Source organism: Gouania willdenowi, chromosome 11, assembly GCF_900634775.1.
Source record: "Gouania willdenowi chromosome 11, fGouWil2.1, whole genome shotgun sequence".
NCBI lineage: Eukaryota > Metazoa > Chordata > Actinopteri > Blenniiformes > Gobiesocidae > Gouania > Gouania willdenowi.
Window position 1 is genome coordinate 27959931 of NC_041054.1, and position 21599 is coordinate 27981529.

The window sequence follows — 21599 nt, forward strand, 5'->3', positions numbered from 1 at the left end:
GAACAATATTAACATATTATTATTTTCATTGCATGTTATGTTAGCACTCAGTGATGGAAATACTCATTTATTGTTTTCATTGATTCAGTCATATAACAGAATCCATTTATAATGAAAACCTGATGTGATTCATTTAGATTGATCAGGATTAATTAATTACAAAGTCTAGTTAATTAGGTTTTTTTAATTTTTTTTTGTCAAACCATCATCTTTACTGTTTTCATTTGAGATGCTCTTGGTTTGGAAGTGTCTCAAATGTGAAGGGGTTAGATTTGATGGATAGAGCACTTCCTCTCAGCTGAGAAAGGAAATGGTTTGTAAGATAATCAAAGAAAGAGTTACACAGAATGAACAGTCTGGCTGCTGTTTAGTTTATTAGACTTTACTTTTTCTTCTGATGATCAAGTATGATCAGAATGTTCCCTTGTATTTCAGCCTCGTGCTAGACATGTAAATGGAGGGCTGGATCTCTCATTCATTGTTCAACCAAATATTCCAATTGCTTGTTGGAATGGCTTCATGAGACGTTCATCCTTGAGCGAGCTCTGGTGTAATAGGCCAGGCTGAGTGGACCTGAGTGAGCACATGCGACCCAGCGCTCACTAATGTTTGCTACAGCTGAAAGGTTTATTTGAAGTGCATATTCTCAACCTCTTGTGCCTTCGAAAGTGGCTAAATGATACAATTTCCTGTTTACATTTGGAGAAGATAAGCCTCCGTTCAGCTGCTGCTCAAAGTTCAGTTTGTGCCGCTGTGGGATCATAACTTGGAGTCGTCTGAGAAAAAACTATGATGATAGGAACTTATTTTAAATATATCTGGGGGATGTAGTTTACAATGTAAATTTACTGAAAGTTATTTTATTCTGAGGCTTTACCTCTATCCATGGAGAAAAAGTATTCTACTTATGAAAATTATTATATCATTAAAACTGTTAATGAGTGAATTTGGTTGTAGGTGGAAAAAGGTTTCAGAGACATATTGTTTCTAGAGAAATAAATCTTCTGTAATCTGTTGTTGGAATTGGAGACTACGGTGGCCGTAAAAGCTCACAACACAACACAAAATGAAAGCGCACACAAATACAAACCCCACAACACAACACAAAGAAGAGAGACAGAAAGGATCAGGGCCGTGAAAGGATCGGGCACTGACACCTCCGTTATCGTCACTCTTTTTACCAGACTGCTTTTATGTTGTGTTGGACCCAAAGCTGAGAGTATGGCTGTGTTTGAAATGTCACACTAGTATATAATGTCTACTATATACAATAAGTATGATTAGGATGATGAGCGTTCTCACTGAAGTATACTTCCAAGTTTCCCAAGATGCACTTGGAACCTACAATGACAAAAACCTGAGGCTCAATATTTCTGTTGATTTTCCACCTTTGAAAGTTCTGAAAACATTTTCTGTGAGAAAGTGACCAAGTAGAATATCAACATGTGCTCATTTGATCCATGAATTTACTGTATGTGGCCATACCAGCCTCTGAAGCTAAGCAGGTCTGGGTCTGGTTAGTAGCTGGATGGAGACCACTGACCACAGGTGTCACAGTGTGGGACAGTCACTCCAGTGGTATCTGTCATTATGTCCTTGAGCAAGGCACTTCACCCACATTGCCTAGTATGAATGTATGTGTGTTGGTGGTGGTCGGAGGGGCCGATAGCGCACCATGGCAGCCGTGCTTTCGTCAGTCTGCCCCAGGGCAGCTGTGGCTACAATAGTAGCTTACCACCACTAAGTGTAGAGTGAAAGAATAATGTAAAGTGCTTTAAATGTCTATGATGAAGCTCTACATAAAATCCAATGCATTATTATTTTGGAGATTTTCGGGGACCCTTCATTGTGCTACTGACAAAACTTCCTGTTAACTTCAAAACAAAAGCCCTATTTACAAAAGCGTTAAAAAATTCTTGGAAGACAAGAAGATATGCTTTTATTTTGAAAAGGGGATGTTTAAAAAGGGGATGTTTTTTTAGCTTGAAGCTGGTCTTAGGACCATTTTACATTCTGCTCGCAATGCATCAAGGAACGTTTGAGTATGACTCGTGTGCCCAACATGTACACTCAAAACATTTCCCCATATAGTATACATCAGGGTGTTTCTTGGGTACTCAATCTTTTTGTACTATCTAACTACATACTGCATACTCATTTTGATGTCAAACTTAGTGTAAGTAGTACATTAGTATGACATTTACAACTAGGCCCAAGACAGGAAAGTGCCATACAATGTGACCACCTGAGTGATACCAAACAATCAGCGGGGGTTGAGCAGGATTCTTTTGCAGGAATGGCAATAATTCTGCAACACAGGCTTCATCATGAATAATGTTATTTGGGTCCATCCTAAAATCTAAACATCCTAAAAGTTAACTGTATTTATGAATAAAACAACCACGATAATACACATCCTTTTTTAAACCTAAGCTGAACTGCCCTACTGTATAAAAGTATAACAAAAATGTGGATGTCACAATAACGTGTCATGCGTATTTTAGCATCAGTAATGGCACCAATTATGTAATGAAGAAAACTGTTTAACACAATCATCACACTTTATTGTATAGTTCAGCAATCAATTCTGTTTGGAATTGATTAATCTAGCACTTTATCGATCGATTAATCGATTAATCAGATTTTTTTTTATTTTCGTTTTTAAGCAACCAAAACAAATAATGCATAATGAAAATGATGTGGCTGTAAAATGATCAAGCATTTGGCTTTTATTTCCCCAAAAAAACAGAGGTATTTATTTCAACATTTGGCTCCAAAACTAAGCCCATTTATTGCAATTTAACCATTTAGTGTTTATAAGTGCCAGTGCCAACAATTAAATAACAATACAGTTAAGTCAACATACTGTAAAACTATAAAACTAACAAACTTGAACTTAAATAGTAAAGGCCATTTGGCCTTTGTTTTGTCTTAATACAATACAACATTACAAAAAAAGGATTGCACCTTCTACAAATTACCCACCTGAGAAAAAAGAATGAATATAAAATAAAATGTCAAGCCAAACAGGTTCACAATGTATACAATTTATAAAAAATAAATGTAAATAAAAAATTACAAATAAGAATCAGACCTTTTCAGCTGTAATCTCAATTTTTGTGCATTTATGTTGTCATTTTTTGTATAAATATTGTTCAGTGTTTTTGTTTTATTTTACTTCATTTTAGTCTATTTTTATTATAAATACCTTATGTGTGGTAAGGACATGTTTTGAGACCCTTGTGTGTGTGTGTGTGTGTTATAGTGTGTCAACAGACACCTGTGAAAACCCGTTTATAACACTTAAAAACATGTTCTAAAAGCATTGTTGAAGTACTGTGTAGTGTGTGTGTGTGTGTGTGTGTGTGTGTGTGTGTGTGTGTGTGTGTGTGTGTGTGTGTGTGTGTGTGTGTGTGCGCGTGCGTGTGTGTGTGTGTGTGTGTGTGTGTGTGTGTGTGTGTGTGTGTGTGTGTGTGTGTGTGTGTGTGTGTGCGTGTGTGTGTGTGTGTGTGTGCGTGTGTGTGCGTGTGTGTGTCTGTGTCCTTGTGTGTTCGTGTGTGTCTGTGTCCAAGTGTTGCAGAAGTGGAATTCACGTGAGGATGTTTTCTTTTCAGATGCTGTTATGGTCGGCTAGATCCATCTACAGTGGAATATGTTGTCCGCGTTGTGAAGCGTAAAAAGGTCCCACACGTTAGACATTTTCTGTCTTTTTCGCACTCCACTGTTGTCCACGTCGTCCGCCAGTGAGAAAATGATGTGTGTTGATTAATTCAGTCTGGGTGAAACCAGAGACCGCATACAAAGCGGCCGTGATAGGAACTTTAGTAACGTCACGTGTATTAAACGAAGCTTCGAGGCAGAGAATTTGCGTCGAATCATTTTTGTAATCGACTAATATGAGGAATCGTTTCAGCCCTAAACGGCAGGCGTTTTGGCACAAAAAGTTCTCGTCACGGCATAACGGCTTCCACTGCAAAGAGAGCCAAAAAAGGCTCTTTGAGAACAGTAACTATAGAGTAATTCTAAACATCAGAAAACTCTCCAATAGCACAAGAAAAATATTTGCTAGATTTGTTGCTGATTGATGTTGAGAAAAAAGTTGCTAAGAGAAGTTGGAAAGTCGATCGATTTGACGACAAAGTCACTGCAAACAGCTCCACAGCTGTGCTCGTTCACGAGGATCATGGTGGATTCAAAACAGGGAGGGGAGGAGGGGGAGTGGTTGTTTCCATTCCAGTCTCATGATTCTACATACTGCAGCTTTAAAAGATAAGCCGGTGTCAAATATAACACCTAGGTTTTTCACTGTAGCAATGGTTGCATAGTAATGCTTACCAAAGATTCTATGCTCTGATTATTTATCTCTAAGGTGTTATCTCACGTCTGTTTGGTCCCGATTTCATTTGAGGTATTTTTTAATTCTTTACTTAAAGTCTTTATTGATTGCTCCAGATCCCTATAAATCTCTTTTATTTTTATTTATTTTTTAACTTGAGGTTATTGTTGTGCAGGTGGACGATCTTTGCAACCGCTCATACTGAAAGTGGGGCATTTGGTTCAGACAGGAAACAGCTGTGAGATACCAGAGAAGCGTGTGAATGTGGGAATCAGATGTTACTCTATGATAAGTCTGATATACTGTAAAACAATAATGAGAAATTCTACAGCAGAAATTAGCAGCTTTTATAATTTTTCATTCTTTAAAAGGGATGCATCAGAAAATGCATTCAATATTACAATTTAATGAATATTTTAGTATTTGATTGTATTCTGATGCAAACACACAAGCTGCACATGCAGACGAATGGAAGCACCTGTGAGATCCCACGATGTGAATGCTTTTTAGAGGCTCAGTGATGGTTTTTAAACATATATTCTCAGGGCTGTAACTGTGTGAGTTCATGGGTAGCTAAATGCTTTGTTCTTTAAGTGTTATGTCACATCCTCTGCTCTTTTCTTCTTTCTTTACTGCTGTTGAACATTGAAGAACGTTAATCCCAAACTAACCAGATTTAGCCCATTAGCATGGACGTCTGCTTGATTTCTATTGTGATTCATAACATCTCTATGTTCCCTGGTTATTTGACATTGACAGATAATTATTGGCTAACAATGAGAAGTATATTTTCATCTATGTGAGAAGTATTTACTTTGTGAAAAAATATTAAATATTCCTAGGAAATGGTGTCTAATTTTAACTCCCAAAGTAAATGTACAAAACAGAAAATAAATAAATAAATACAGAAAAACAACAGCAAAAATACACAAATGACTACAAAACGTATTTTAAAATATGCAAAAGAACAAAAAGACACAGGACATTAATCATTCACAAAACAACAAAAATGAAACAAAATGTAAGAAAATGACTAAAAAATACACAAAAAGACAAATATACATAAATATGTGAGGGAAACATTAATACGAAAGAGACTATATTTTACAAGGACAGCAAATAGCCAAAAAACAACAAATAAATACACAAAATGATTCCAAAAATATAAAAAAATTACACAAAATTAATTTTGAGTAATCTTTGTTGTACATAATGTGGTCCCCAGATCCGATAAACACATTTGCGTGGCCCCGCTGTGATAAAAGCTGCCCGTGTCTGTACTACTGTATTTTATGAGTAAAGTACGTATGTTGCCCCTGTCCATTTTGCAGCACATTTCTTGCCTTGCATAACTTATGCTCTCCTCTCAAAGCAGCTCAAGGACAAAATCTTGCCTTGATTTAGGCCAGCACATGCACATCAGGTCGACTTCACACTGAAGCTAATTAGAATTTCAATTAGACTATTTTCATACTGGCTTTGTAAGTCCCTGCAGTGCTGCTCTTGTAATTTGTGCTGAGAGATGAGCAGTGAGCTCCTCACTCACACAACGGCCTTTCAAAGAGAATACATGCTCGATGGAGGGTTCTTCTCCTGTAGCAGCAAACAGATGTGTCTCTAAAATAGAACGCCACCACTAATATCTGCTGCAAACCCACTGGTCGTTTAGTTTGGAGGGTGTAAAAGCTTCAGATTGACAATTATATAACTCAATAAAGTTAAAACACACAAACTGGTTGGGTACAGCTGCATGTTGACAGAGCGCTGACTCACTCCTGTTTAGCATGTGTAGTTTGTACTTTGCTCCTGTGTTTGCTTGCCGGTTATTGTGGGTGGGGAAGTATTTAAGTCCAACAGAGAAAGTCGGGCTGAGCAAGGAAACCATTAAGGCCTTTCTTTAGACTGCTCACACAAGTGAACGCCTGCTCTACAGCAAACATCACTGTAATTATCCACTCGGGTCGTTCCATATGAAACTGATTCCACAGGGAATTCTTGAGGTGCGGTTTTAATCTCCACTTTGAGAACATAATGTCCCTTTTTACCTTTCAGACAACTTATTGGTGTCTTTACATTCTGACATGGAAGACCGCAAAGTGAGACTAGTACTATGCATTAGGACAGCGTTTTACCCCCAACTTCCACTGGATGTGTAAATGCTGCGTAACAGCAACAGAGCTGATATGTTTCTATCAAAGTCAATGTGATCATTTCCATCGCATAACGTACAAGCTCCATCACTGCTGTGTAACCACCCTGTCAGTCCAAAGCCCTCCAACACATACACAGATGTTCTTTTTTTGACAGATGCCAAAGCAACAAGGCATACATTCAACAAAGATAAGCTCGTGCAGGACAGAAAGTAGTGCACAGACATCCGTGTTTTTTTTTTCTCAAAATAAAATACTCCGTGTTCAAGGCGTATTTCCATTCTCTGGCCCTCTTGCTCCTTTTTAGGGTCGCAGGGCTCTGCTGGTGCCTATTTCCAGCTTTCTTCAGGCGCTAGACGGGGCTACACCCTGGACAGGGTGGCAGTGGCGCTCAGAACACAACTTCTGATCTGCTCCAAACAGCCTCTGGTGCAGTTACATGAGCTAACCAGTTGAGGGGCCATTACTGGAGTAGAGACAGAAACCTGAAGAAGAGGCTGTCATCTATGGATCAAAAGGGAGAACTTAAGAGTGCTCAGAAACGTCTGCCTTCTCTGTTCTTTCACAGATATAAAGCAACAACAGCACTGGGACTTTTAACAGACCTGATCACTCCGCTGTTCAGGCGTTCTAAAAACCTGTAGTCAACTTTCAGTTAGGAAATGTTTGTGTTGCCTGGCAACAGCCATGTCTTCCTTCCAGTTGTGGACTTATTTGTTTTGGCGGAGCCAAATAAAAGATTAAATAAACAAATCAGAATCTGTTGTCGCTTAATACTGTTGACTAATAAAAGAACTGCTATAGAACTGTTGTATAAAAGCAATATCACACTGGAGGTGGTGCTGTTGTGCTGAATATCAGCACTGGTGTGATTATTTACGACCGAATCACACCAGTGCTGATATTTCAGCACAACAGCACCACCTCCAGTGTGATGTTACTTTATTGACATACATTGGTTTGCAATTATTTTCAAGCAGCTCCACACGAATTTGAGCCACACAGCACGAAAAAAAACAATCATTTCGTCACGCAATACATTGAGCCATTTTTTGTGACAGTTTCACGTGAGACTGGGCTGGAGGATGACACATTTGTTTATCAGCTGCTTTAAACTACAAAAAAATACAACATTCAGGTCATAGACATACATTTCTTAACATTGACACAAAACAGCATCAAACCTTTCTTTAAATAAATATTTTATTTGAAAATAAATACATTTTTCAAAATAGAATCAATAACATTACAAAAGCTTTGGGGAAGGGTGTGAATGAAGGAGGGGGAGGCCAGGAAGCGTGAAGACCGGGGGGCGGGGTCACCCAACTAAACAATGTGTCGTTTTGGAATGAGGGTACAATCGCACACGTTTTTCTACCATCATAAGACAGATTTCCCACAAAGTGTTGTACTGTACATTCTCAGCTGCTCTGTGGGAGGACTGGTGGCATCCCACACTACTACTTGGTCTTAGAAACCCTCAGGCCCTTCACTCGAAAACATTGGAACACTGTATTATCTACACATCCATTTGTTTAGAAGAAAGTGGGATATAATCTCTTGTCAACACATTAAAACCAGCCACTGATATACATTTACATCTGACATATTTTTTGGAAAGTACCCTATAAGTGTAGATAAACTTCCACTCTAATCTACAGTACAAAGATACAACACACAAGAAGGCTGCGCTTATGATATAGCAGTAAATCAGAGAACACCCTCTCTAAGGCCAGAGAAACGTTCCACTCTATCTGTGAGCTTGTCACTTCGTTTGGCTGCTCTTTTTGCCAAAGCGAGAAGGGAGAAAAGCTGTCTTTTCAACGCCCATTGTCTGACTCAAGAGCTCAGAGATGGCTCGGTCCATGGAGAGCGGGACAGCAGCGCACTTATATTGGAACAGATTAACACAGTGGACTAGTGTGTCTCTGACCTCTCCGATAGCTCTACAAATAGCATTACAGGTCAGGAAGTTTCTCGCCAGCTTGCAGCGGCAAAGCAGCAACCTTGACTAAAAAACTAATTACCAACTGTGCTGAGAGGGAGAAAAAAGCTTCACTGAACATGTTTGGTTTGTAATTATTTCGTCGCTAGAGAATGTGCAAGTCGGCTTCAATTAAGACAAGCGTTTGAGAACATGTAATTTAAATCTAATCAGTAGAAAGCAGCAGAGTAAGCTAATCTACGGCAAAAAAACTATCAAATTTGCTCTCTTTCAACCCAATAAAATCAATTCCTCTGGTAGTGACAGGGTTAAATGAAGCGAATGCAGCCAGTCCCATGTCCACACCAGGTCTCGACCAGTAACCGAATATTGTTGGTTTTACATGGACAGGGACCCTAAAACATCTCAACGTTTAAGAGTTTTTCTTCTGTTGTTAAACAATCCTTGTGTTTTAACCAATCACACATCCGCTGAATGGCTGCACCTTAGTTTGAGAATCAGGTGGGACCATAGTTATTTTGTTCTTGATTTAATGCCTTCCTGACTCCTCTTCTATAAAAGGTAGAGTATACAAAATTTGTAAAGTACCACTTTCGTATGTGGAATAAATGGCGATAGTGAGTCACTCTTGCATCTAGTTCTGGTTCTATTTGGAACCGTTTAAACTAAACTAAACATTTAATAAAAATTCTATAGGAAGATCTATCATTTTGCTCTGCCAAAAGACCATGGATTGATTTAAGAATATGAAGCAGTATTTGTCTAAACAATTACTGCTGACTCCTGTTTTGTGACGCTATCGGAAAGGCAGATGGGAAAACTGGTGCTTAAATCTACGTCCTAAGCAAAAGAAGGCAAATCCAGGTATAGAACTTATCTTTGCTCAAGGCTGGTGATTACTTAAGACTAATATTTACTTCTGCTTTAAGAGATGTAGAAAACTGCTCTGCGTCAAATAGCTGACTACACAAATGCAAATGTAGTACCTGATGCACATAGAACATCTACTTTTAAGCATTTTCAGCAGGTGATTACGATTTCTACACTAGTATTTCTTGGCCAATCAGATGATAAACTAGATACCAGAGTGACCCAAATATCCCCCGGAATTACAAGATTTGATTTTGTCCGGGTTTCTTTTGACACAATACATACAAATCTTGGTTATGACATTCCAACTGTTTTATTGCCATTAAACAATAAACAATGATTTTTACCTTAAGGTCGTACCTCAGACTCGGAAACATCACGATAAGATAAACACTTTGTTACAGCCAAGAAAATTCCTTTCTTTATCGCCGATTGATTACAAGTAATTAGGAATCAGACACAATAGTTTTAACAAAAGTTAAATTTAACCAGTGCCAGGGAAGCAACACCGAAAGGTTCAAACTGTTTGTGTCTTCTTAAAAGGCTGTGCAACTTTTCCAACCAGTTGCACAGCAATGAGTTGGAATTGGTCTCTGTTGGTGAGTTTCAGTTGAAGAGCCAGCCTTCAACATGCACAAGAACTAAAAATCCACTTTGAGAATGTCTCTCTTTTCAAAGCCAGAATCTGACACCTGCCATTGATCATTTCATGAGATCTCCGCCACCAGTCAAAGATGTCACCAAAATAAAAGAAACATGAACAGAAGTCACATAATTGTAGATATATTTTTTTTACATTTCACTTTACCAGATCCCCATTATGTGTTGGTTTTGATTTTGTCTAAGTTCCTGGCTCATAGGCACATACGCTGGAGGTGGGATGGGTTTAAAGAGAACCTACTAGCATCATAATCCTTCAAATTAACCAAAGGCCACAGGTTTTACTGGCACTAGCTAAACAAAGATGTACCTGATGCTTTCATCTGCATTTTATCCCATTGCAACTTTTTCTTGACTCGCAGGCAGGTCAGCCAACAGACCTTGTAGATATTGTCATTTACAGCTGTACAGAAATACCCAAACAAAATACAGAGATTGTCTTTTGCCGCTGTGCTACGGTGGCCACTCAGTCTTTCTTTGGAGGGTGTCCAGTCCAAACTCAGTTTGTAGCTGAATCTCTCAGCAGCTCACTGTGCTTGGCTGCTGCTTGCACACAAAGTCTGAGAAGAAATCAAACTCATTCTGTCCCAAATAGAGTTCTGGCAGCTCCTGAACTCGATCCAAACCAAGCTCCAACACTAGCGACGTCAGAACCTCCTCATCAATCAAGTCCATGTCCGTTGCACTCTGCCCAATCGGGCCACCCATGTGCTGCATGTTCGAAAGCTGAGTCGGGCCCATCCGATACTGAGTGCCGTTTGGAAGGTGGTGAACATTTGACGAACTCAGCGGGTGTCCGTGGTACTGGGTGTTGAGTTTCTGCAGGTGCATGCTGGCCATAAGCTGCTGGGATGTGAGGTTCCCATGGTGGTACTGTTGTGGATGTCCCCCCTGCTGTTGCTGCTGCTGCTGCTGCTGGGGGTGCATATGGTGGTGCTGCTGAGGACCTTGGTTGTTATACATCATGTTGCCAGACATCATCTGGTGGTGATGGTTGGCCATGGGGGGTCCGTTCATGGCGCCGGCCATAACGTTGGGTCCAACCATGCCTTGCCTCTGTCTCATGGTGGGATCCATGTTGCTCTGGGGGTTCCTGTTATAGTGCATCACCTGACCATTGGGCAGACTGCGGAGACCGTGCTGGACATTGTGCTGCGGTGGTCCATTCATGCCCATCCGGAAACCGTGGCTCATTGACATCATCATGTGTTCAGCCATGACAGATCAGTCACCCTACGAACACACAAAATCAACATCATGTTACACTTATGTCAATACGCACATAAATACAGCTGCTCCTGTGGCTATTTTTGCTTGACTATCATGACTAAAGCTGGATCTTCTTGAAACATGAAGAGTAAATATGCCTGTTCTTTGGAAGTGACTCACATCAAAGCTGCTACGACTTAGAATAAAGTTGTTGGTTTAGGTCAGGCCTGTAAATTCATTTTTACTTTGAAGGGCACATATGATGCAACCTAGTTTATTCTTAAGCGGGCTATAGCCAAAAAATACACATTTTCAACACAGTTTAACAATCAATGTTTTATTCACATTGAATATCCTGCTTGTGACTAATATCTGTGACACACAGTCACAAATATTAGTAACTGCAGGATCTCGTTTTTCAGAAGTCCTAAAATGTGTAGCTACTTGTACCAAGTTACAGTACAATACAATAAAAAACAATAACAATTAAAATTACATGCAGCAAATAATATAAAAAGATTGAATGGGAGATTTCTGGCAGTTTGCGATTACAATTTATAGAAATCATGTAACTATGAGCAAAGTTACATAATTATGTATTATGGATTTAATGGGGAGTGTCATTATTTTTTTAATTTGGAGAGAAATACAGTATCTGGAACTGAACTTTAACAAAACAATGTACAAAGATGTTATCTCAAGCCTCCTGCAGGCTGAAGTTTGAGTTTCAAAGCACTGGCTTAGTGTAGGCTGTACATCCTGAACACATCACAAGTCAATAACACAGCTCACACACAGGGACATACTGTACAATTACAAACACAAATGCTCTTTAAAAGGCCATTTAGGAAGATACGCTAACATTTCTGACCGTAGGAAAAGAACATTCTAAACTGGGATAAAATGGTTTTACTTTTAACAAAAAACTGTACATTTTCTTGATGATTGATAATTATTTCTTTTGCCTTGTCGATAACACAACAAGCTAGCTGATTATAGATCTTACAGGGTGCGATAAATAGATATTTAATTGTAGCCATAAAGCTATCTGATGACCTTTGTTTTACAGAAATGGCAATATTCATGAATGTCAATGTTGTAAGCTTTTTTATAAAATATTTCCCATTTCATGTAGCATTAAATTAAGTACCAAGCTAAAGAAGAAGCTAATGAAAAAGCGTTGTTACATTTTATATGTTGAAAATCAAGAGGCTACTTCTTATTTGTAAAACATAAGGTTTTAAGAACATAAAGCCTATAATGGCTACTATGCAAATTAACTTGCAGTTATAATATTTATAAAGTGTGGAGCTGCTGTAGAAATATTTGCAGGGTTAAACGTGTGATCAAATTTCAAATGAGAGGTTTTCACTTCCACTATGGATTTTATGCTGTATGAAATAAGTAAATGTAGCATATGGGAATGTTTGATGTTACCAGTGAGCTTTACTCATTATTAGCACAGTTATACAAGTTTAGCCAACGCAGCAGAAACAGGTTAGCGCGTTCCCTGCTGAAACCATGACTTCTTCATAACCAATGATTATAAAATAAGTCTTGTTGTTAATCAGCTGTATGGACACATTTATTTGAGAAAGGTACTGATGGCCTCTGATTTTACGTGATTGCAGAAAACATACAACCACTACCTGAAACTAAGAGGGCAATATTGTTATTTTGAATTTCTTTTTTATACAAAATTATGTGGAAATTGCAACATGACAGGGAAATTTACCAAAACATGCATGTTTTGGTAAATTTCACGCATTTACACCCAATGTTTGACTGTAAATGGCTGGTTAGAGGGACAAAATGTCAATTCTCACACAAAAAATGACATGACACAATATTACAGTGTTCACGCTCTGAAATTGAAATAACTGTGACAGAATAAAACCTTATGTTTTGGGAAAACATCATACAGTAACACACAATTTTGAACTTAAATTGCAAATATAAAATGGACAGACGTTAAAGTTGAAAGTGAAAAATGTTGCGTGGTTTTAGCGAGGGCATTCAACGCACTTCTACAGTAGAGAAATATTGAAATTCATTTTGAAAAAAATAGGTTACTCCATTAATCGCATGTAGCATGTTTGGTACAATTTAAGGAAGTATCCAGATCAGTATAGTGTGATCTGATTTAGGAAAGACGAAATGTGCAAACTGATGCTGGAATGGAGTTCAGGAAATGTTTGAATTTTCTATCAGTTATAGTAAGTAATTTACTTGTTTATTATTATTAAAAGTATGTTTAGAATCTGTGTTAATTTTGTTGACTAAAAACTGTCGCCAAAGTTTTCGTCGACTACTAATTTTAAGTGACAATAACTAGACTATAACTGTTTTTTAAAGTCACATGGGACAAAATCCAATCAGAACATTGTGTGATCATGTGATCTTATACACAATGATCACATCAAATCTATCTCTGTGTGTTTACATACATTAATACTATCCAATATCAGTTTAATAATAATCTTTTTTTTTTTTTTTTTTTTTTTTTAAAAAAAGGCATAAACTCATGCTTTATATTTTAGTTGACTATATCTGTAACTACAACTGAAATAGTCCTCAAGACTAAATTTATTGACTAAAACTAAGTTGTGTTTTGTTTTGTTATTTTTGGTGAGAAAACCCCAAACGACCTGATATATACTGTAGGTTGAGTAATAAGACTGAATGTGTTTTTGGACAAATAATGCACAAATTCACTTTAGGAGAGTAATTTCTGAATTTAGCTTATTTCTTACAACAACTTTAGGTCACAGAGGACTTTTGACAGTGAATGTCCTTTAATATTTGAATGTCTTTTACTATTTTCCCATGATCTATCATATTATTGCACAGCTTTGCTAACAGTCCCAAGATAAGCCCATTGTAGCTGAGGATCTCACACCGACGGGGGAGGGCAGCAACACCCTGAGCCACAGGACGCAGCAGAAGGAATTCTTCTCCAGACCACACACACACACACACACACACACACACACACACACACACACACACACACACACACACACACACACACACACACACACAGTCAATACACAAAGATGTCACGTTAAAACCAACACATGGCGTCCAGCTTTGGATGTAATGTGTTCTGAGAGTTGATAAAACGGTTCAAACTGAGTCTTTTACGCACCGATAAAATAAACGTTCTAAACAAATCGTAAAGTGAATCAGGAACAAAATAAAGGCATTGAGCAGGTAAACTGTTAAACACTACAGCCTATCGCTGATTTAACGTCAAATCAATGCGTGTTTTAGGCTTTTTTCAAGATAATTCTTGCCTTTTTTTTTTTTTTTTCCTTTTTTTTTTCCAGGCTGAAAATGAACGATTATTCTCAGAAACGCGCCCTCGGAATAATCTGCAGTTTATGTAGTTGACTTTAGCAGATCCAAATATTGAATTATCACAGAATAGAAGCTGGTTTGGAGCGTGCTCATGTCCCTGCTTTGTCAGTAAAAGCATGTAAAGCGCACTCTGAGCTTTTCCAAATGAAGCAGGTTAGGTTAGAAACCAGTTCCAGGACAAAGAGAAGCAGCTTCAGCTCACCTGCTCGGAGTGACGGACACAGGAGGACGCACGGCTGGAAGGATGACCGGGGATTTGGAGCTGATGCCCGGGCTACATGCAGCAGCCCTGCGGTGGATCCGAACTGTGTGTGCGCGCTGCGACGGCAGTCAGAGGAGTTTGCTTTCTGGGTCAGCCCGAGGATTATATACATGTATGAAGCGCAGGGGGAGAGAGAGATAGAGGTGGAGCCACCGTCCTCTCCGTCTCCTTTGTTGCCATTGGTCCCCCCTTTAATCACTGAGCAAAGAAACGCTCTCCAACTCCTCCAGAGCGCAGCGCAGCAGCAGAGAGCCGCTCAGGCGCGTCCGCACCGCGCACTATTATTAGGCATGATCCTCGGCTCTGTGTTGTGTTTAAAGAGCAGAGCAGCATGGAAGGCTTCCTCAGGCTGCAGACACTTGACCTGCACACTAAAGTCTTTTTCAGCCGTTTGTTCAGCATGTTTAATAAAACCTCCAACCTTTGCACAAGCTCTGATAAAATAAGTCCTTCCAGGGTTTGCTGTTTAAGACCAGTGTTTCTCAAAGGGTGGTACGTGTACCCCTAGGGCAGTCATTGGCGACTTCTATCAGAGCGGGGCTCCAAAAAAAATGTGATTGTCTGATCCGAGGGCCACATTATCAACATTTATGTTAGCATTTAGAATAAAGACCTATCTGAGCATTAAAACAGGAAAGAACAAAGGGTTTTGTCTTTGTAGTCCTTTTGAGACATTTAGTGTGTCTTTGATTTCATTTTGTCTATTTTCTTGTCAATATGGTGAATTTACCTGCCTTTTTGTTTGTTTTTTGAGGCTTTATGTGTGTTTTTGTTATATTATTTGTGTTATTGTTGTCTTTTTGTGTATTTTTCTGTCATTTTGTGCAATTTTGTTGGAATTTTGAGTCTCTTTGAAGTCCTTTTGTACATTATATATTGTTGTTTTTCTAGTCATTTTGTGTTTAAGTGGTTTCTTTTGTGTGTCTTTGTTTTCATTTTGTGTACTTTTGTTGACATTTTGTGCATTTTTCTGTCGCTTTCTGTGTTTCTGCGAGTTTTGTGTGTTATGTTGGGCTTCATATGATTTCCAACTTCATGAAATAGAATTTTGTTTTGAGGGCCGCACAAAATTAGACTGAGTGTCACATTTGGCCCCCAGGCCACCAGTTACCTTTGTCTGCCCTCGGGGTACGCAATGGCACTACAGGGGGTCAAAAGTTAACAAATGAAAACAGTGAAAATATGTGGTTTTATGCAATTTTTTTGTAAAAAAATATAATCATACTGAATATTATCAGCAACTCACAAAAGGACAACAAAGACACACCAAATGAGAGAAAAATACACAAGAGCATTACAAAATATACAAACATAAACAGAAAAAAAACATACAAAACGACAAGAAACAACCAAACGACTCCATAAACACACACACACTGAGACAGAATAGTTTCAATAATATCATCAACACAAAACAACTACTACAAAAACACACAAAATAAGAGAATAATATACTGAATAATAAAAATTACAGACAAGCAACAACAAAAAAACTAAAAGTGACACACAAAATTATGATAGAAGTTATCTTGATTAGAATGTTCTAATGTTGTAGTTGGACAAGGGGGTTTTTGGATTTGAGAACCAGTGTTTTAGACAAAATTCCCCAAGCATAATGATTTTGTCTTATTCTGTTGTTTCTACAAGTTGTCCCTATATATATATATATATATATATATATATATATATATATATATATTTTTTTTTTTTTTTTTTGGAGAGGATCTGGATCAATATACTGATTCAATTACATTTTCTAGAAGTGGTTTTCCAAAACGAGGAAAAAAATACAATAATACAACATAACTGAGCCTTTACTTTGTTAGATTGATTGTTTACCAGCTTCTCGATCTAATCTGTCTAAACCAGAACAAATACTTGTAATAGCAGCGTTCAACCCTTAGAGGGCAGTGACTCTGACATTTTACAACTAAATACGCACAATGATTTACTAAAATGTGAAGAGTCGGACTAGGATTAACAAACAGCACTATTTAATACACAAATACATACGTATTCAGCAGAAAAAAAGTGGGTTTGGGGTTTAGTTACTCTGTAATAAATGAATGAGAATGGCACGGTCACGTTTACCAAAAATGAAACCTATCATTTACGTATATATGATGTCTATGGTTAGCAGTTTCATCAGACAACCTCTGTGTGTGGAAACCATTGAATTTCTTCTAAAGAACAAAGTGAGCTACATATACTGAAACCCTCTTTGTGCTACTGAATGGCACCACTAAATGTGCTTTTTATTGTGAGTCTTTGATGAAGTGAGCAGCTGTGTTTGGAGTTTCTGTGGATTTGAACTGTGAGATGGCCTGAGATGCTGAAAACAAACAGCTGTCATCACACTTTCACACAGTTTTGGTTCTACCATGAAGAGATGGAATGGCTACATTTTTACCGAAAAAGTGTGGGCACCCCTGCCTTAGGCCATGGAAGATTCCATAAGATTTTGGAGAGGATCTGGATCAATATACTGATTCTGAATCAGATTAAATAAAAAAAAAAAAAAAAAAAAAAAAATCCCAATTTTTTTATCATTGATGAAGTTTAAAATATTAATATTTTGGCTCGTAAGCAACAGATCTTTATGAAATTTGACTCAGTTATGTCGGGTTGGTTTCTCAATTATCCACTCCCCATCATTCATCTGGGTCAGATCAGCATTGGGCATTTCGCTGTAATTTTTCAAAAAAATGGGGCTCTCCAAACATGTGGACCTACTGTATTATTGTTAATGGGATATAAATGTCTTCCAAGCCTTTAAAGTGTGAATGGTCATGGTACCATTATCAGTATCACTGATCCAGATAACTGACAAAGAGGAGGTTTAGAGCTTGGTGGAGTTTTGCGCTCTCCGACTGCTTTGTTTTTATTTTTTTTTATTTTTGAAATAAATTAATAATCCTCCTTGGGATCATGTTGCTGTACCATAAGTGTTAGGTTATTGTGGATGCTATCTCGTACATCAGACATCTCGTTTCTGTGTATCGACACTTTACTTTTTCCTGTTTGTCTTGACAATACTTAAATAATCTGTGATTTTAGAAGTAACAGTTCTCAGGTTGAAATTTTCTTTCTGGTCATTTTGGGATATTTTGATAAAAGGCACTGGAGAAGATTTTTAACATTTTTTAAACATTCCCTGTATTTCATGCAAAAGTTGTACTCGTCTACTACTGAGGTCAGTGAGACTCTAAAAACCCTGCCTATGTCACGGATGTGGATTTTGTGGAGGAAATTTAATGTCTCGCAGACTGACAATTTATCACGAGGAAAACCCTAAATAAACTAGAACAAGGGAATCACTGTCTTCCTTTCCTTCCAAAGAAACACAAGAACAAGAACATCAGGCCTTTCATGTTGGAAGTTGTGGTGAAACCTTCTGTATCAGCACAGATTTAGCCTTACCTTTGAAAAATCTTTCATTAAACTTTTTTCTACTTAGGCACCGTCTTTTCATTTTTTCTGCAGAATTCCCAATCCCACAATGCAATGCGCAAAACTTTTTCAAAGTTCAAGTCACATGACCATTGGTCAACAAACCCAATGTTTGTGATTGAGTCAGAAACAATCATGCAAGTGGCAATTTTGTCATTTCCACATGAGAACGTTTAAAACAAAATGTGTGATTCTTTATATAAAATGTTGTACACAAATACCTTCATTGCATCTATTGGAACAATATCACACATTTATATGCTATTTCTCATTGGAAACTGGGTGACTGAATGTCTAGAAAGTGGGACAAATTAATCCCACTCATAATCCAGTGCAAAACATGCACGATGTGTAACAATTTGAGTAGTAATCATGTAATGCAGAGATTGAAAATGCAAGAGTATTTTTAAAAAGGCTTAGAAAGGTTTAGCTTTTGGTGTATTAGCTGAAGTGTTGGTCAGTTTACCTGGTGGACATCACAGCAGAAGCATCTACTAGTGTTGTGTTCAAGACCACACCATCCGAGACCAGAATGTACCGAGACCAAGACCATAAATATTTTTTTTTTATTTAAAAAAATATATAAATAAATAAAATTATGACAAGGTTGGACAGTTAAATAACATTCTCTCTTTAATTTTAGTTTCTTTTAAATACATTTGACGGACAAAAAAGGTGCCTGCTAAAAATTTACTAAAATATTAAAACTACTACTGCTACTGATAAGTTCACAATTATTCTACATATTTGAAAACATGATTTTTATGTCAGCTGAATATTTAAAACTATTTCTGCCAAGAAATAACAATTCTCGATTCCGATTCGTTGAGTTGTGCAGGTCAAATGGTCACAAATTTCACAAGATAATTTTTTAGTTTGAAAAAGCCTTTACACAGGTTATTTTTATTAATTCACTTAGTTGATATAGTTTAATTTGGTTGCTGTAATGTAACTAGGATATTCAATTAACAAAGGTTTCCAGCTGTAACTGTAAAAGTGAAACATGCTAAAATAAAACTACAGACAAGTTGTCATCAGTCTAAAAAACATAGAGCTACAGGTAGATGTGAAACTAAATAAAACAAACGGTAAACACGGTAAACGGAACAGGCATCACCGGCCAGCAGGCACCAGGACCCAGAGGCGGAGTAAATGCATCCCTGTATTGCATTCACAGGCTGTAATATCATTAGTTTATAATTTTACCAGATATTAGAGCTACTGTCTTTACCAGGGAGATATTATTTATTCATGGTGATTGTTTTCTGGAGTTTTACTGGGATTTTTAGCGGTGATTAGTTCATATCTTCCTTGTGCTCCGTGGTCCAAACTGACATCGTAGCCAGACACACACACACACACACACACACACACACACACACACACACACACACACACACACACACACGAGTGTGTCACACACGTCACTCGGTCACATTAAGGAAGGTTGTGGTCATTGTACGGGGTGGATTAAATAATGAATAAAGGATTGTTTCATCAGTTCTTCTCCGTGTTATTATCACATTATAAACAAGTTAAAAAATAGCATGAATTAGTGCTGGTCTCCAACGGTCTTGACGGAAAATCCCGAGTCTGAGACAAGACCGAGTCAAAATGCTTCCGAGTCCGAGACGAGACCGAGACCTTTAAAATTTGGTCTCGCTACCAAGACCGGTCTGGACTACTACAATCACACAGCTGTGCGGTTTTGTGCTAAACGTGAGGGTGATTCATCCGTTGGAGGTAATTAAAGGTTAAAAGTAAGTTTTGGGACCTTATCAACCACATTTCATGGGATTTTTTACCATTAAAGATGTTAGTGGTGTTGCTAACAGACATGCTAATCTTGTGCTTGATTTCAGCGTAAATATCCCGCTTTTGTAAAGTATTTGAAACATCCATCCATCCATTTTATGACCCACTTGGGTACACCCTGCACCATGGTTGGGGTCAATTATAAATGTAATTGTGTAATTGATCATTATTTACAAATATACTATAAATATAATTGCAATTACAATTAAAATAATCTGTTGCTGTTGTAATTGTAATGGAACTGTAATTTGCTTTAGATAATTGACTTTGTAATTGTAATTGCCAAAAAAATTGTCAATTATAATTTAATGTAAAACTGGAGAACCATGTTACAGTTCTATGTACAATCTACACATAGTTAACAATTGTAAAAACTTGTTTTATATCAAGTTTTCCCACATTTTACAATAAAAAAATGAAATCTAGGGATGATACTGACACACGAAAAATAAAAATACTAGTTTTAGGAGTTGCTGCTTTTACTTCTCAGAACAACATGTAAAGCACAGTTAGACGATTAATGAGTGCATTCTAACCCAGACCTTCCCCATAACAAGCTACACTACAGAACTCACTCACACATGCTGTCCCTTACAGGAGAAAAAGCCAAAAGTAGCACATATTGATCAGCTGTTTGTTAATAAATGTTCCTGTGTCGCATTTTGCATCAGCAAATTTAACCCAGAATTGTCTTTCTGGTCAGACTTTATTTGAAATGAAATTATCTAGATTTATATCATATATCAACATTTTGAGAAAATATATTGAGATATGAGTTTTGGTCCATCTCACCAGCCCTAGTAGGAATGTTCACAGCATTTTAATGTTAATATAGGTCGACCTTCCAGATTATAATCACATAATTGTATTTAGTAAGTGGCTATTTTAGATTTCTTGTACACCTATATTAAAATATAAGCGATACTGGAGCTTGGTTTGGGGGGTGGGGTGATATGAAGGGGGTACATATGATATGGCAAAAATGCAAAGGGGGTACACAAGACAAAAAAGCTCTAAGTACACTATAGCAACATTTCCAGAAAGACAGTTCATTGTGCTGTGTCGTGTAAAAAAACACATTTAAACTCCTGACATTTTTCACATGTCTTGGTTAGGCCTGAATGCTTATTGTACATTCTCAGTGCTTTGCAGCACGAGTCATTGTTACACCATGTTCCTGTGCTGGCTGAAAATCGTGACAGACACACAGTTGGTCGTAAAGCAGTCACAGTCCTGAGAGTCAAAGTCTGCACACTGTAGAAGGCTGCCAGACTCAGCAACCTGTTGTAGTAATGCTAACCCTACCGACTATACAAGACGAGGCCTGTTCAGATACTTACATTAGAGGCCATGTGAAACCTGTTTTAGGACATTTATCAAACCGAGTATTGAACAGCAGCTGTCAGTCGCTCTCCCTCTATTTGCTATTAGTTGAAACCACCCTCAAGATAATCATAAAAAACAGCTTGAATGGTGATTAGTGAATTTGTTGAGACTTCATAACAACTAGCCGTTATAAATAGTTAATAGGTCATTTATAAT

The 21599-nt window shown here is 37.7% G+C and overlaps 1 protein-coding gene across 1 annotated transcript; it reads right to left on the reverse strand.

Moving 5' to 3' along the window:
* Positions 1–7671: 7671 nt before the first annotated feature.
* LOC114472499 (cbp/p300-interacting transactivator 3-like) lies at positions 7672–14866 on the reverse strand. Its single transcript, XM_028461803.1, has 2 exons — positions 14733–14866; positions 7672–11194 (listed from the first exon to the last, which is right to left on the reverse strand). The coding sequence occupies exon 2, from the start codon at positions 11177–11179 to the stop codon at positions 10481–10483; it is 699 nt and encodes a 232-aa protein (XP_028317604.1). The 5' UTR covers positions 11180–11194; positions 14733–14866; the 3' UTR covers positions 7672–10480.
* Positions 14867–21599: the final 6733 nt, after the last annotated feature.

Coding starts and splice junctions, on each gene's coding strand:
- LOC114472499 (XM_028461803.1), bottom strand. CDS start 11,179: ATGGCTGAACACATGATGATGTCAATGAGCCACGGTTTCCGGATGGGC.